Genomic DNA, 16,008 nt, shown 5'->3' with positions numbered 1-16,008 from the left:
ATGCTTTTGTAATTCAAAAAAATTATTAGGAAGCTTACCTTGTTGATCTTGAATTTTCTTTTTGGATTTTCTATCTAATTTAGGTTCCAGAACTCCGTTCCAATCTCCCATGTAAATATGTTGGTCAAGATTTTCATGTTTGTCTAGTGATTTAAGCAATTTCTTGTAAAATTTTCCCTTATTCTGTAGTGGCCCATAGACGCTCAGGACCAAAGTCTTCTTCCCATTCCACTCTATTTCGATTCCGATATATCTCCCATTTTCATCATTTAAAATTTCCTTGACCGGGATTATATTTTTTACATAGATGGCAACACCATCTACTGCAAACTACTGCATTTTTAAGTGGTTTAGGACAATCTGAATCTGATTTTGAGAAAAAGGTGGGATATAAATCCCATAAATAAATAAATAAATTTTGGGCCAGTTAGAGGGCAAAGATCACACAAAATTATTTTTAATTTTTGGGCACATCTGTGGACTTTGGAGCCTCACAAGAACCACATTTAGGGGTCCCAAGGGCCACATGGAGGTTTACCCACTTCTGCTTGACAGTTTCTTCCAACTCTACAATTCTATACTTAACTCAGGGTCAGAAGTATCCTGTGAGATGAACTCCAGGATACCTGTAATTAGGATGTAGAATGTAGTTATGTAGAATGTTATGAATGACCTTGTTTGTTCTAGATCCTTGGAGGAAGGGTAACAAATGTGTTAAATATATCATTATGTATCATTATCACTAGATCATCTGGGTATCATCATCACTAGGCTGCATCACTAGAGCTGAACAGGAATGTTGGCACAAAGGAGGGAAAGGGATGCTCTTTCCAAAATTTTCAGGAACGATAAAACATAGACTCTGCATTTGACTATTTTTGAGGGGTGCCAAAAAATGAGGGAGGGGAGCTGTTTGGCCCATTGTGTGGAGAAAGAAGGGCAAGAACAGACAGTGAAACCACACAATACAATATAGGAAGTAAGTGTCCTGTTTAAGGATGGCTATGCTCGAGAGTTCACCGAAAGTCTACAGGAACAGACAGTGGGGAAACCAAGCTAGTCCAGGGGCGCACATGGGAAGTCAGCAAAACCAAGTGTGTGTTTTAGGCAATCCCAGGTCTAAATATAAAAAGCAGTCTTAAGCAGAGTCCAGTGTCAGTCAGAGTGCCACGAGAGCATAATCCAATGAACAAGCCTCCTATACAGCTTATGTTCATTTTATCTCAAAACGTATCTCCTCCATGAGCCTGCCTAAATCCTGAGAGCTTCAAAAAGGCTCTTCTTTCAATCCCACCACTTTCACAGGTGAAATTGGCAGGAAAATAAGACAAGACCTTCTCTGTAGCTGCCCTGAGACTGTGGACTTCCCTCCCTGGGGAGGCTAGGATAACCCCTCCCTGCGGTCCTCCTGATGGCAGAAGAATGTTTATTATTATTATTATTATTATTATTATTATTATTATTATTCACAGAGGCTTTTAGAACTGAAAGCTTTTAAGAAAAGGGCTTAAGCGGATGCTGTATTGTCTCAAATTGTACTGTTTTAATTGTTTTTAAAGTATATGTTTTAAATATGGTTAACATTTTAATTCTAATTTAATGTTGACTCTGTGTGTGATTTTAATTATATTGTAATCATTTTAATTCATAAGCCAGCTCAAATAACAACAACAACAATAATTACACTGCATTCCATCAATCCAGAGCTAGAAGGCCACACAGGGAGTTTTGATGCTATTGCCTACAGGAAAAAAAATGGCCATGGCTGTGCTAATTTATAGCGAACTGTAAATCAGCACAGCAGGCCTAATTATTTCAGTGTTTTCCTTTCAAGGCAGATCAGGGGATTTCCTGTTTCTTTGCAACTGGTATTTCAGTCTAGGATGCACCACAGGAAGAAGTGGCTGCTATATCTAATTTGTGATCTTTAGAAGCTGCATGATGGGGCAGCCTGGGCTATGCTTCCATGGGTTCGAGGGTAGAATTGCCAGACTCCTCTGGCTTTGACTGGAACCTATCATCTTGGCTCTCCTCTTCCTTCCTCATCTAAGGAGGCTTCCACTGAATAGCACATGACACAGCAGGGTTGATTCAACAATATGGACATTCCCCACCTCCCCCTCAACGTGCCTATTCACACTGTATGCCTCAATAACGTTCCTCAGTGACACTGTCAATTTGACTGGTGACAGGGCATCATGAAGCTATCACACTCCTGACATTATTCTAGTTGGTAGAGATCATCTTGCCCAAGACCCATTCATCTTTTGAAAAATTGAATCAAAGAATCTGTTAAGACCTGTAAAGACATCTGTATATCAGAGGTGGGAATGACATGGCCCTCCAGATATTGTTGGATTCAACTCTCAACATCCCTTACCATTGGCTATGCTGGCTATAGCTGCTGGCAGTTAAAATCAATATGCAGGATCTAAGCTGAGCAATGGAGGACAGAGGGTCTTGGAGATGTCTCATCCACAGGATTACCACGAGTGGGGGTCAATTCAAGAGTAGTTAATAAGAACAACATCTGGACAGCCACATGATTCCTACCCAAGCCATAGGGAAATCAAATCAGGTGGGCACTTGGCTCAGTCCTAATTTTAACAGCAAATGAACTCTGACAAGGAAGAAACTATTTAAATAGATTCCAACATCCTCTTTCCATTTTTTTTATTTGACTCTGAATATATTACAGTGCAGAGGCTATAGATAAAATTATCTGAAACATAGCTTTATTTTTAAATACTGGTAAGTCAGAGATGAAAGACAGAGAAATCCATTTCAGGGATGGGCAAGTGTGTTCCTTCAAATGTTGTTGGACTGCAACTCCCATAATCATTCCCCATTAGCTATGTGGGCCAAGGCTGATAGAAGCTGTAGCTAAATACAGATAGGTAGGTAGATAGCCACAAATCCAAACCTCCCCCCCATCTCTCTCTCTCACACACACACACACACACACACACACACACACACTGCACTTACCTGTATGATTTGAAAACTGGACAGAATTCACAGTATCTATTTCAAAGCCCAAAACCTGCAATATTACAAGAGAGGAACAATAATTATAGGTAGAATTTTCCCTTGTTACAGAAAAGCAACATTATCTTTGCATGACCTATCATAAATTTAATATACTGGTTTTACTAAAAGTAAAAAATGAGTAACTAAACAAAGGCTGCTAAAAATGAATAGCAGGCAGAGTGACAAACTAAAAGATTATATAAGCTTTACAATGTTCCTTCTCAAGAAGATATCACTGCAGTTGTAATTTAAGGGAGGAAAACATACAGGGAGAAAAAGTGACTAAGGCCCTGCACAGACCGGCACTTTGGGCCAGCTGGGGGGCGGAGTCGGGGTGTAGCGTCTCCACAACGCATGCCCTGGCTCAGCCCCCAGAGTGCCATGACGCTGTGCGCTGCTCCACACTGTACACAGCGCTCCTCCGGTGCTGTGTCCATACCACTCAGCATCAAAGGAGCGCTGTATTGCTGAGGCGCTGTGGCTATTATGCCCTTTCCCAGAATTCCATGAGAATGAGCCATGGGAATTAAAGTGGTGTCAAACTGTATTATTTCTGCAGTGTGGATGCAGTCTATGTAGTTCTCAGGATTCTGGGGGCCTAAAAGGAGAACCACCAGGAGAATAAAGAAGGTATATTGTTTTAGAGCCAACATTAAGATGCTCCAAGAATAACAAAAACATAAAAAAATCCCTTCTCATTTCAGTATTTGAATCTCAAATTCCACAGAGCTATCTTAGCATATACATTTTAAAAACTCATCCTTGAAAACAACCTGTGGTGGAGAATGCACATGCAGTAAATATTAGTTCTTACTTTTAGACACTGGTTTAAACGGTAGCAAGGGAGATGATATCGAAAATGTTTTGTCTGATGTTTAAGCCAGGCTACATTTTCATTCACTGCTATAGAACATAGCAAACGTGACCGGGAAAGGGGGGGGGGGGAATCTGACATTTAAGATATTTGCTCTCTTTTGTCCCCTTTGGTAAGACAAAATAATCTGCTCAAAAGGAAAGCTACTATATACAGTACAGCACAGTGAGTCATAAGGAGACAATAATGATGATGCAGAAATAATTGTCTATGATCCATTTTCAGGCAATTTGCTGGCAGGTTAATTTAAACTTCTGCCAGTCATACTGTACAGCGTCTCTTCCCTCATACGAGAGAGGAAACCCTCATGACTAGGCCAGAAATAAGAATACTGCACATGCACTCCCACAAATTACCCAACAACCTCAGTCTCTGGGCCAGAAGGAAGTATATGGACTGGAAGTCTTTATCACAGTCAATGAAACATCAACCATTGAGTTTCTATGTATCTACATGCAGTGATTTTCAAACTTTGGTCCTCCAGGTATTTTGGATGTCAGCTCCCAGAATTCCTAACTGTTGGCTAAGGTGGCTGGGGATTTTGGGAACTGAAGTCCAAAAATTCACAGTGAGAACAATGTGTCAATTGATATAATGTTAACACCATGCAGGGTAGGGGGGTGAGAGAAACCATTTTCTCTCATAATTTTCAACATTCCCTACTTATTGCATTCCTGAGCACAGTCACACTCATCTGTTTCATTTAATAGTATTTAATAATACTTATTTATTTATAGCCCGCTCTTCAGCCAAGGCTATCAAAGCAACTTACAATTTGTTAATTAGCATTTAATTTAAACAACAAGGTTACCAATCAGATCCTCAGCACAACTTCTACTTATGCTGACCCTATGAATGTCACACCTCAAAGAACTCCGGACATGAACAACCTTGCTCAGGTCTTGTGAACTCAGGGCTGTAGCTCCCTTTATTCAATTGAGTCCATCTTCTTTTCCTGCTGTCTTCCACTGCACTGAGCAATACAGTACCACCTTTTCCATTGAGTCATGTGGTCTCACAGTCTGTCCAAAGTACAACAGCCTCACACAATGGGATCCCATGGCTGAGTGGGGATTTGAACCCTGGCACCCCACAGTCCTAATCCAACACTCAGATTGCTACATCACATGGCTCACCCAATGGCAGTGTGGATAGGGAGGATTACCTACCCAATGGATCCAATGCACCGAGAGCCTGGTGGAAAATACTACTCGCAGTAGATTTATTCCCTTGGAGCTTTCTGTGGCCAGTGGAGCTCTTCACCACAAGTAAAAGGGCACCTCTGACACATTTTAACACTGCTAGGACAGCTGCTAAAAGGGAGCTATTTTTTTAAAAAAAAAACCCTACCTTTGTTGTCTATCACTTAAGCACCCCCTCCCCCAATTTATATTTAAGAGGCTTTTTAAACAAAATGAAGCAGAATCCTCTCTCAACAGCACCACATACTCTCACCCATAATGACAGAAGTATGGCTAATGACATTAATAAGGGGTGGAGCCATGACTATGAATTACATATACAGTATATAAAACTGAATATAAAGCTCACCATATTTAATATTGATTCCAGCGTGGCACATGTACAACTATGTACAACTAATGTTCTCTAGATTAACGTTTCTAATGTTCTTATTTACTTTTCTTACTCTTTTATTTAGTATTAAAAACTTTGATACAAATTACAGTATTATTTTTTAAATTCCATGTGCTATCAACATTAGTATAGTTTCTTTGCTGTGACCTCTAATTGTGAGTAATCATAACAACGTCAGTCAGTTAAAAGCCTGAGTGGAATGACCAAATAATTATGAAACAAGACCCATAAGGTCATTTCATACAGTTTAATTGGAGAAGAAAGAAGTCAAGCTGGTAATCATTTGTCATGGTTCACTAAAGCAAGCAGTAACTATGGTTATTGCCTGATAAAAGCAGTCAAGGCCACATCAAAATCACCACTGATTGCCTTCCAGGCTATTGCTTTGTGATGAATGCCCTCTAGCCAGGGACTGAATTCTTCACCTGTCACTGGCTACCCGCTCACAACTTTATGCACTTAGTCAATATGTTCCGAGTTGCATTGCACAATGTGTCTGCTCTGTATAATTCCAAGCAAGCTGTTTTCCTTCAATGGCCGTTTGGAATTTAGCCAGTCTATACATCAAAATCTTCCTCTTAGAAACAGGGATACTGAAAGTACTAGCAAAATAATTACAGAGCCTAAACTCCTAGAAGAGAAAACATTTTCATAGTAGTAAGTTAAATACCATCTTCATACTAAACAGAGGATGTCACTATCAGGGGAAAAATTGTCTACTTTGTGCTGAATTATAGCTTTGATTAAATAGTCATTAAAAACAAGAAAAAGGCATCACTGCAATTTCTAATAGATACAGATAGCCAAACAACTAAGCCAAAGCATTTACTGGTTGTACAACAGCAGGTTTAAATTGCCTCATATATCATTGTCTGAATTCAATCCAAAAGGTTCACAGTGAACATGGAAACCTAAAAACGAGTCCAATACTAAATGATCTTAGCTCCTCGCTCATACCCTGTGTATGAGAGAAATCACTTCTGAACATTCATGGGGCAGTCTGATTCAAAGTTACACCTCCATTCCCTTGCACCACATTGAATACCACTCCAGAGAAAATTCCACCTTAGGAATTACACTCTGTATGGCTCTTTCAAGCCTTAGAAACAGGACCTATTACACATATCTGTCCCAATGAAAGGAGGTTAGTAATACTGAAAGTAATGAAACATAGGTTGGTCATAGACTGGTAGCTTGTCCTATTGATTTCATTGGGACTTTAGCAGTATCACTTCTGGATCAGGATCATTCACTCTAACAAATGATGTGTCCAAATTTAAATGCACTTGGTATATGTACTGTCAAAACAGAGGTATTGAGGTATACATTACTGCAGACTGACCTAGGCTATGTAAGAGCATAGCAGCAAAGGGCACCTTTCTCTCTGTCAAAGCACACAGAAGTGAAAGGAGAGGCAAATTTTAGAAGTTGGCAGAAAATTCCACAAGCACACTTCTCTCTCTCTCTAGCAATAAAAATAATAACTAACCATGTGCTGCTCATTCATGACATCCAAAACCATCCCACAAAGGTGATCATGACACTTTGCCTAGAGCTATGGCTTGTACTGAGGCTGATCATGACTGCAGTGATATGCTGAATTTAACAGGAAAGCTACATTTCTTAATGTACATTGCAACACTTTGCAGCTGGATTACACGGAGTCATTCCCTCCTTTTATTTGCAAAAGGTTTCTTCCTGAAAGCATTATAGTCATTTGCAGTTCAGTATGTATATTTGTACACACACATTAGGCATACAAGCTTACATAGAACTGAGGGTTAGGGATATAATCTCTATTTCCAGCACTGAAACTACTGAATCTGAGAGCTGAGTGATTAACATATGCAAGCACATCACCCTATAGTGCATAATTTGATAGCCTCAAATTACATGTATTCAAACTCTTCCTTGGCTCAAATCACAATCAAACTAAAATAAAAACAAAACAAAAATATTTTCCCATAGTTCTAAACTGGTGTATGTATGTGCATATATGCTTGCAAAAGAGAGAGGGAATTCACCCAAGCATTCTCACTCTGGTGCTTGGGTATGGGCACAAGAAGAAGGCTATATATTGCCTAGGCAACTATCAAATGCTCTTTTTTCTTATCAATACAACAAACTACCCTGCATCAAATAACTTTTGGCAAATGCTTCATGTGATAAGGGTAAGATTTCATGCGGAGGTGGTGTTGTGGATATGGCATCAAAAAAAGAAACTGCCAAAGCCAGAAAAAAAAGTCCAATATGGCTCCTATACTTTTTTGCCTAGTCCCCCTATGTGCCCAATTCCAGTAACAGACAGTGGAGCATCCTGATCAGCCTCATATATCAAGTCAGGCCACTGATCCATCTAGCTCAGTGTAATCTAGACTGTCTACATTGGAGGACAATTGGTTTCAGATAGGAGTCTTGCAGAGATGCCCTTCAGGATCGGTCCAAGCCCTGAGGTCCCTGGGTCAAAATGTGAGATTGGGAATGGATGTCATTAACCATTATGCAATAAATACCAGCCACAGTTGCTCTCAGCTTATCACTCAAACACATATTGTTGTTTGTTGTTGTGTGCCTTCAGGTCATTTTATGGCGACCCTAAAACTATCATGGGGTTTCCTTAGCAAGATTTGTTCAGAAGAGGTTTGCCATTCCCTTCCCCTGAAAGGCTGAAAACAGGTGACTTGCCCAAGGCCACCCAGTGGGTTTCATGGCAGAGCTGGGAATCAAACCCTGGTCTCCAGGGTCATAGTCCAGCACTCAAACCAATATGCCACATTAGGCATATGAAAGTTGAAAAAAAAAGTTTCCTGTATCATAAATCGATGAACATTTGCTTAAAAACAAATTAAAAATGTTAATTCCCCTAAGTTTCTTAAAAAAGCCACCCCCAAATAAAAAATTAATGTTACAGTATTAGCGCATACGAGGTATATTATGTAGTGTAGTATATACTGTATAACTGGCTATACAAGTATACAATATACACAATTATTTTAAATTATTCATAATTTTATAATTTATACATTTATAGAACTCCTATTTTGAGCTTTATAAACATGATTTAAACGGTTTAGAATATGTTTAAACCTGCTTTTTTGTATTTCTTTAATAATGTAAAGCAATATCGCACATGAAGAGTTACAATACCATACAGAAGAACAAACATACTTGAACCAATTATCTTGTTAAATTTCAGCTGTTCCATTAAAAAAAAAAGAAGTAATGTTAGAGAAGTATGATGAAATGAAAACACAGTTTGTTAATGGTACAGATAAAATCGTAGATTTATCAGCACATATCACCACACTGATAACAGAATTTTTAAGAGACTACATTTGAATAAATATGCCTCTTTTTAATGTATCACAGTGGCAGATTAGCTGTTAATTTCCAGACAGAAACTGTAGAATCCAATTAGATACAGCACTCTTCTCAAGGCTTTCTGCATGTCTCTTTTACTAAAATTACTATAAAGCAGCCAGTGTTGTCCTGCAGGCAGGCAAGACTTTTACTGGAAGATTAATATTTTATTTTTTAAAATGGATGCAGGCCATTTGAAAGTTATTGTGATTTCAAAACAAGCAATCAATTTTAGATACAGGGGAGAAGAATTCTGTCTTATTAAACTGCAGTTCTCAATAGCTGAGATGAGATTACCCCCCTCCCCAGATTTTCTGGGACTGTCAAGTAAAATTAATGAGACTGTGAGATACACAGTTTCATATCTACAGCCAGATTTTATAAATATACTTTATACCATTGTCCCACCACCAGACGTGGATGCCACCTCGGGGGGATTATAATGGCTCATTTGAATACTTGATTCATTTTTTTCAAATAGGAAAATGGAAACTTTTCATTCCTCAACCCTTAGGCAGGGCTAAAAGCTTCCAAAACATGGAGAAAGAAAAGTTAAATCCAAATCAATAAGCTCTGGCCAGATGTTGCCATCTTTTCCCCTGCAAAGCCAAGAAAATATGAAAAATAAGGATTCCTTGCCCAGCTTCAGGCAACAGAAGTTCCCCCTTCTATTCATACTTTATTTATTGCATGCTCAACACTAGAAAACAGTAGGGAAAGACTCCACTATATCTGCTTGCATGCTATGTTTGGATTAAATATGTCACAGGTCCCCCTTAGAATTCATCAAAACTAAAATAACACACTTTTTTTTTTTAAAAAAAGGAAAGGAACCACTTCATTTCAGCTAATTAAAAGAAGTCATTGGACCAATTCATTACATTTGCCATTACTATAATAAGACTTAGCCACTGTTGGCATCTGCACACAAACTACACTAATGAGACATATTCTTCTTTTCTTTAACCCTAAAGCAATTAATCTTAGGTACAACTACAGTAGTTCCTCTTTTGTTGCTGTTGAGTACCTACCAGTTGTTTCCGACTTATGGCAAACCTAAGCCGAACCTATCATAAGGATATCTTGGCAAGACTGATTCAGAGTGGGCTTATCATTGTCCTCCTCTGAGTCTGAGAGAATGTGACCTGAGTAAGTTCACCTAATGTTGCAAGATCTGTTCATAGGGCGTTTGCCATTGCCTTCCTTTGAGGTTCAAACAGAATGAGTTGCCAAAGGTCACCCATTGGGTTTCAATGGCTAAATAGGGATCTGAACTCTGGTCTCCCAGAATCCTAGTCCAACACACAAACTGTTACACCATGCTGGCTCTCAACTAATTCCTAGTCTGTGTTAAAAGTCTATCTTGTGTACCATGAAACAGTCATAGAAGCAACAGTGAAAAAGAATTGTTACTGTAAAAAGACCCTCTTTCAGAACAATGGAAAAGTTAATTTTAGCATACAATGAAGAGAGAAACCATTTATTAGTAGGTGTAGATCCCAACCCAGACAAGTAGGTGCAGTGATGGGTGTTAAATATCTTGTAAAGAGGAGCCGAAATTCTGTCCTCTGTTGAAGTTGGAAAAAATCCATGAGGTTATACAAGTTCATAGGAAAGAAGGAGGAAAAATTTGGCTACCAAGCGTGTGCAGTATATCATCTATGGAGAAACCTGTTCACAGAGATGCATGTGCACCTGAATCAGAATCTTGGAAAAGCTACTTTTTGGGTTATAGTTCAAAGGTTATTCCAGGTGGCATGGCCACAAGACATATCTATGACCACTGGCCATGCTAGCTAGGGGATTCTGGGAATTATAGTCCAAAAAAGTAATTTTTTGAAGCTCTAATCTGAATTTCAGGCATCGCCTAGATATGCCTGCCTTCTGGTTTGCCAGATAAAATAAGAGACAGGGCTCCTGCCCCATTACTGACTTTATAGACGATGCAATTTTTGTAGGTACTGCTTGAATGGCCTGCTGAACATAATCATTGTCAAACCTAGACCCTTGAGAGTTTCTTGTCCAACTACTTTTTGGTGCTGTAGACTACAGGTGTGCTATACTGTGGAGGGAAAGGGGAAACTGAGATTTATGGGGCTGTAAGTCTAGATTAAACATGTGATCAACATGACTCGATCTCAGAAATCCTACCCTCGGGAAAAGAAGAAGAAGCCAGACAAGACTTTACATGCTTGCTCAACTAGGCCTCTCTCCTCACAGAGGCAGAGAAACTGCACAGCAAAACATAATGGCCAGCACAGATCAACCAGTCATAAGTTGGTACAACCCAATAGTTTGTTCTCCATTATTTAACACAGCACATCAACGTGATATATTAGTATTAGATGGTTTGGCTGCAATTGCAAGAATACAGTAAGGCACCAAAAACTCATTAAGATTTGGGAGATATGTTACCTGAGAAATAATGCATTACAGTGTATAGTCAACTGATAAGAAACAAAGCAACAATAAAGCATCACACTGGGAAGAGGTATTGAGTTAGCTATTTCAGGATTTAAAGGAGCAATAATGCTGATTCATTTAGTCTATTTTTGACCTTGAAGAGGTCACAAGTGTCCAAAAAGCAACTGCCCAAATTTAAATCTTTACAGATTTACAGCTATATAGCTTGTAGTAGTGGTGGTGGTGGTGGTGGTGGTGGTAGTAATTCTATCCCACTTTTTTCCCAGTTCAAGTCTCAAAGCATCTTACAACAAATTAAAAAACATGTGGTTAAAAATTAACAAGATACAAAACTTAATACAAGATTAAACAAAAGAATTTATAATCAGATTAAAACATCTATCATTAGAATAGCACAACTATTAGCATGATCCTGTACGTTGTTTAGCCAAGATGGGCCTTATCAAATGTCTGTTCAAACAGAAATGTCTTTACTTGTCAGTGCAAAGGAAGTAGGGAGGGTACCAGTTTAACTGCTCTGGGAAGAGAGTTCCAGAGCTTGGGGGCAGCCACTGAGATGGTCCTCCCCTGTGTTTCCACTAAATGTATCTGTGACAATGATGGGACAGAAGAAGGGCTACCCAAGCAGATCTCAAAGCAAGGGCTGGTTTGTAATGGAGAATATCGTCCTTCAAATAACCTGGATCTGACATGTATAAGGGGGTTTATAGGTTAAAACCAGCACTTTAAAGTGTACCCTGAAACACACCAGCAGCCAGTGAAGCTGTTGCAACAAGAGGGCAGTGTGTTTCCTATAGCCAGCCCCAATCTGGCTATAGCTCTTTGGACCAATTGAAGTTTCCAAACACAGAATTGTGTTGTTGTCAGGTGCAAAGTCTGATTCTAAAGGTTAAAAAGCAATGCTAGTACTTATCTATAGGGGTAATAAAAACTACTTTTTAGAACTGGAGTTCCCTGATGACTGGATGAATCCAGGAGCTGCCATCAAAAACTTTTCCAATGTCCTTGCCCTCATTTGAATCTGGAATGCTTTTCTCAAAACAGCAGATGTTTCTCCTACTGCAATCAAAAATGTGTTGCTACAGGCATCAAGCTGTGAGAAAACAAAGTCATCACTCTCCAGTCACTATATTAAAAAAGTGTAGAAGATTTCATGGAGTGGAGCTCACTATTTATTTACATATTACTAAGGAGGAACATGATAATCCCCTACGGTGAGATGAGATTGACTTCAACATCTTATCAGCAACAAAGAATAGTTCTGAATTCCTAACATGAGGAAACGTAGAACTTGTCATGTTAGCTGTATCACTTCCACTTCCTTCAAATCATTTCTGAGTTATGCCAGCCTTAAGGTACCACTTTGTTGTTGTTGTGTGCCTTCAAGTCATTTCCAACCTATGGTGACCCTATCATGGGCACACATGATCTCATAGTGCTTTATCAAACTATTCACACCCTTAGCAGTGTGGTGAGCATCTTTATAGGAGCCAAGGGCCAATTTTTACTGTTGACCGCACCCCACTCACCAAGTTCAAATGCCTGTTTTCCTCTGGAAGAAACTGCATCACTTCTTCTAACCATTTTGAGAGGTATGCTGGAGGAAAACAGAGGTATTTGGGTTCCTGGTGCTTGGAGGACTGTATTTCTGTGGGTTTGCAAACATTTTGATGACTTTCTGTGTGATTTGAAGGCAAATTTTTTTTTTAAAAAAAATGGGGGGATGAGTGGCTTTGGGGGACTAGTGGGGGGGGGCTTCAGGAGCCAGAAAAGTGGGGTCCAGGACCTGCATGTGGCCTCGCTAAATCTACCCCTGCCTTAACAGTAGATTGTCGACACACAAGATAGAGGTAAACGCAGGCATAAAAGCAATCTTCCCATGGTGCAATTGTACAAGATGGGCCCTGATTTCTGAACTATGCAGAAGTTTGCAAGGATTTTATTTTATATTATTTTTGCTCAGCTTCAGACATAGGTTGCTCATATCTTTACTACAGTTTTTTTAAATAAGAAAAATCCTTCCTTACTACAGCTCATTTTGATGTTTTAAGCGGCTTTCATGCTCCTCTATAAAAAGGGGTGAAACGTCAGCATGAGTCAGGATGCTGAAGCATCTTTCAGTTCTGATTCAGGGCAATTTAGCCTACAGAGGTTCCACTCCTCAGAAAGACCATTTACCTCCGCCATCAGAAACAGCTGCCACTACAGAGCACAGATTAGCCTCACAGCTTCTACACTGCATCAGAGCATATACTGGCACGCTGTGACGTCTGTGTCTGCACTGACTTGCATTATGATTATCTTCTGGAGGAGGATGGGGAAAAGACATACGACACATACACATTCTTTTCCTTCTCCAAACACAGAGACACTACATTCATAACAGATTTCAAAACTATTTGGTTTGCAATCAACGGTAAGACGGGTTCTCCGAGCTCACTTCTTTGCTGAACCTTGCTTCAAAGATGGTAGGTGAAGGGAAGCTGCAACAGGGATATGGAATATTTCAGACCCACTGGTTTTACCTCTGTTCCATTCAGATTTGCTCCAGATGGCAAGAAGAGGGGTTGGCAAGATGCCTGGGCCTCACTGCTGACTTTTAGGACTCCACTATCAAAGGACTCAGTCAGAAAGGGTCTTTGTTACACTATCAAATTTTATACAAACAGGACAGATTACTGATATGAAAAGAAAGGGTGGATTTCTATTATAAAAAGAAAGGGAGTAACCAAGAAGTGTTTGGCTGAAATCCAGAAGTTGAAAAAGTTAATTTTTTGGACTACAACTGTGGTGAAATTTGATCTCTGCCATAAACTTGTGAGCTGGGCATAACACAAGATCACACCCCTCTCCTCTCTGTAATGCAGGCATACTCTATCATACATCTCAGCTGCAAGGGTTAACTAGACCAGTGGCACTCAAATGTTTTACTTTTGAGACCTCCTCTTTACATCTACATGATGACGTCACTACCCACACACTTGACATAGTATATGAATAAAAATATTTTTGATTTAGTGTGCATATTTTCATTCACACAGTCATGCATATTCATGTTTTAACATTTTATAAGAAAATAACATAATTTCAATTTAGAAAAGGTTTATTTAAGTACATTCAATATTTAACTCAACCCATGTGTAAATTTTGCACACAAAAAAGTTTGGTGAGAAGAGAAGGAGGGATGTATAGACCTTAACCCAACTGTTAATTCCATCCAGAATATACACATTGAATCAATGGAATGTATTGTACAATAAGTATTGACTTGTCAAGTTCCCATTCATTCTTTAAGTGTACTATAGCTAGGACTAACAATTTGGTCTAGGTCACAGTTAAGTTAGTTAGGGTTTCATTCTGTTAGACTGTTCAGACACTGGTTGCATACTACAACTATGGTTTCTTAATAACTTGGAAAGAACACTTTTAAATGCAATATCCTAGGGGATTCTAGGAGTAACAGATCAAAGAAGCAATGTTTCCATCCAAGTCCTAAAGTTATCACTTGATCCTAACCTTTAAAGCTTGAGACTTCCAAATTACCTGAAAGCAATATGAATTTAGTTATAAAGGTATTCCTTGGAGGTCCTTCTTTAACTCCCCCTAGTTTCATAAATCCAGTAGAGGTAGACCTATGAGAGCACCTTACCAGCACTGGTGAATATCTTTCCTCAGGGGAGTTCACTTTGCATTGATCCTGACAACTTTTTAGTGCCCAGTGAAGACGTTTATATCCTTCCAGGCCTTTTAGTCACTGTGTTTTTATAAAGTACTGCTTATTTTCTGAACCATATATCCACTCTATTTTCATATTTCAATAGCATGTATTATTACTATTGTTGCCTTTCAGTGTTGCATTTGCTGCTGTTAAATAGAGTATCAATATTTGAAACTAATAAACAGGCTTGATCCTTTATGTATTCATTAAAACATTTTAGTCCAATTTTCAGAGGTTAATTATATCAGCAATAAAAACAATCATCAAGTAGAAGTAGTAATCCCACAAATTAGCAAAAACATACACATGCAAAACCAAACTCATGGATTACAGTCAAAATAAAACAGAATAAAGTAATATAGAACTCATTGAAGCCCGACACTGAATGCCTTTTGCAATGCCAAGTTTTCAGTGCCTGATGAAAAGTAAATAGCAAAAGTATGGCAAAACAATTTGGAAAAAAATATCCATGGTTAACAGCTGCCACTGGAAAAAAAATAATAATTGCCTTGTGCTTTCACCTGCCATATTTCAGATAGAGGGGCTCAGATGGTGTGGAACACACAGCACAACTTCTGTTGTTGGTCTGAGCACATGGTTGCCAGAGGTATGCAGGTTTCTTTCTAAATTGCTGTTATGTGCCTTCAAGTTGTTTCCAATTTATGGGGATCCCAAGGCAAACTTACCATGGGGTTTTCTCGGCAAGATTTGTTCAGAGGAGATTTGCCTTTACCATCCTCTAAGGCTGAGAGAATATGAGAGTACCATGGCTGAGTGGGGATTCAAACCCCAACCTCTAGAGTCACCGCCCAATGCTCAAACTACTACACCACACTGGATCCCAGGGAAATCCTTGTAATACTGTGGCATATTGGACTCACGGTATATCATCACTAGGGACTAAATACTCTAAAAGCCCCAGAATCTGTCTGATCTTTAAAGCTAAGTAGGATCAGCCCTGGTTAGTACTTGGATGGGAGACTGACAATGAATATCAGGTGTTGTA

General features: G+C 39.1%; 1 protein-coding gene across 2 annotated transcripts in view; it reads right to left on the bottom strand.

The window, feature by feature from the left end:
• Positions 1-16,008, bottom strand: part of PDXK (pyridoxal kinase) — a 65,111-nt gene that overhangs the window by 42,338 nt on the left and 6,765 nt on the right. For both annotated transcript variants that reach the window (XM_042457800.1, XM_042457799.1), the window contains exon 2: positions 2,989-3,043. In XM_042457800.1, coding sequence (XP_042313734.1) covers positions 2,989-3,043 — 55 coding nt within the window. The remainder of the gene's footprint in view (positions 1-2,988; positions 3,044-16,008) is intronic.

Source organism: Sceloporus undulatus, chromosome 3 (assembly GCF_019175285.1).
Source record: "Sceloporus undulatus isolate JIND9_A2432 ecotype Alabama chromosome 3, SceUnd_v1.1, whole genome shotgun sequence".
In the NCBI taxonomy this organism is placed as follows: Eukaryota; Metazoa; Chordata; class Lepidosauria; order Squamata; family Phrynosomatidae; genus Sceloporus; species Sceloporus undulatus.
This window is presented reverse-complemented; position numbering and strand designations above follow the sequence as displayed.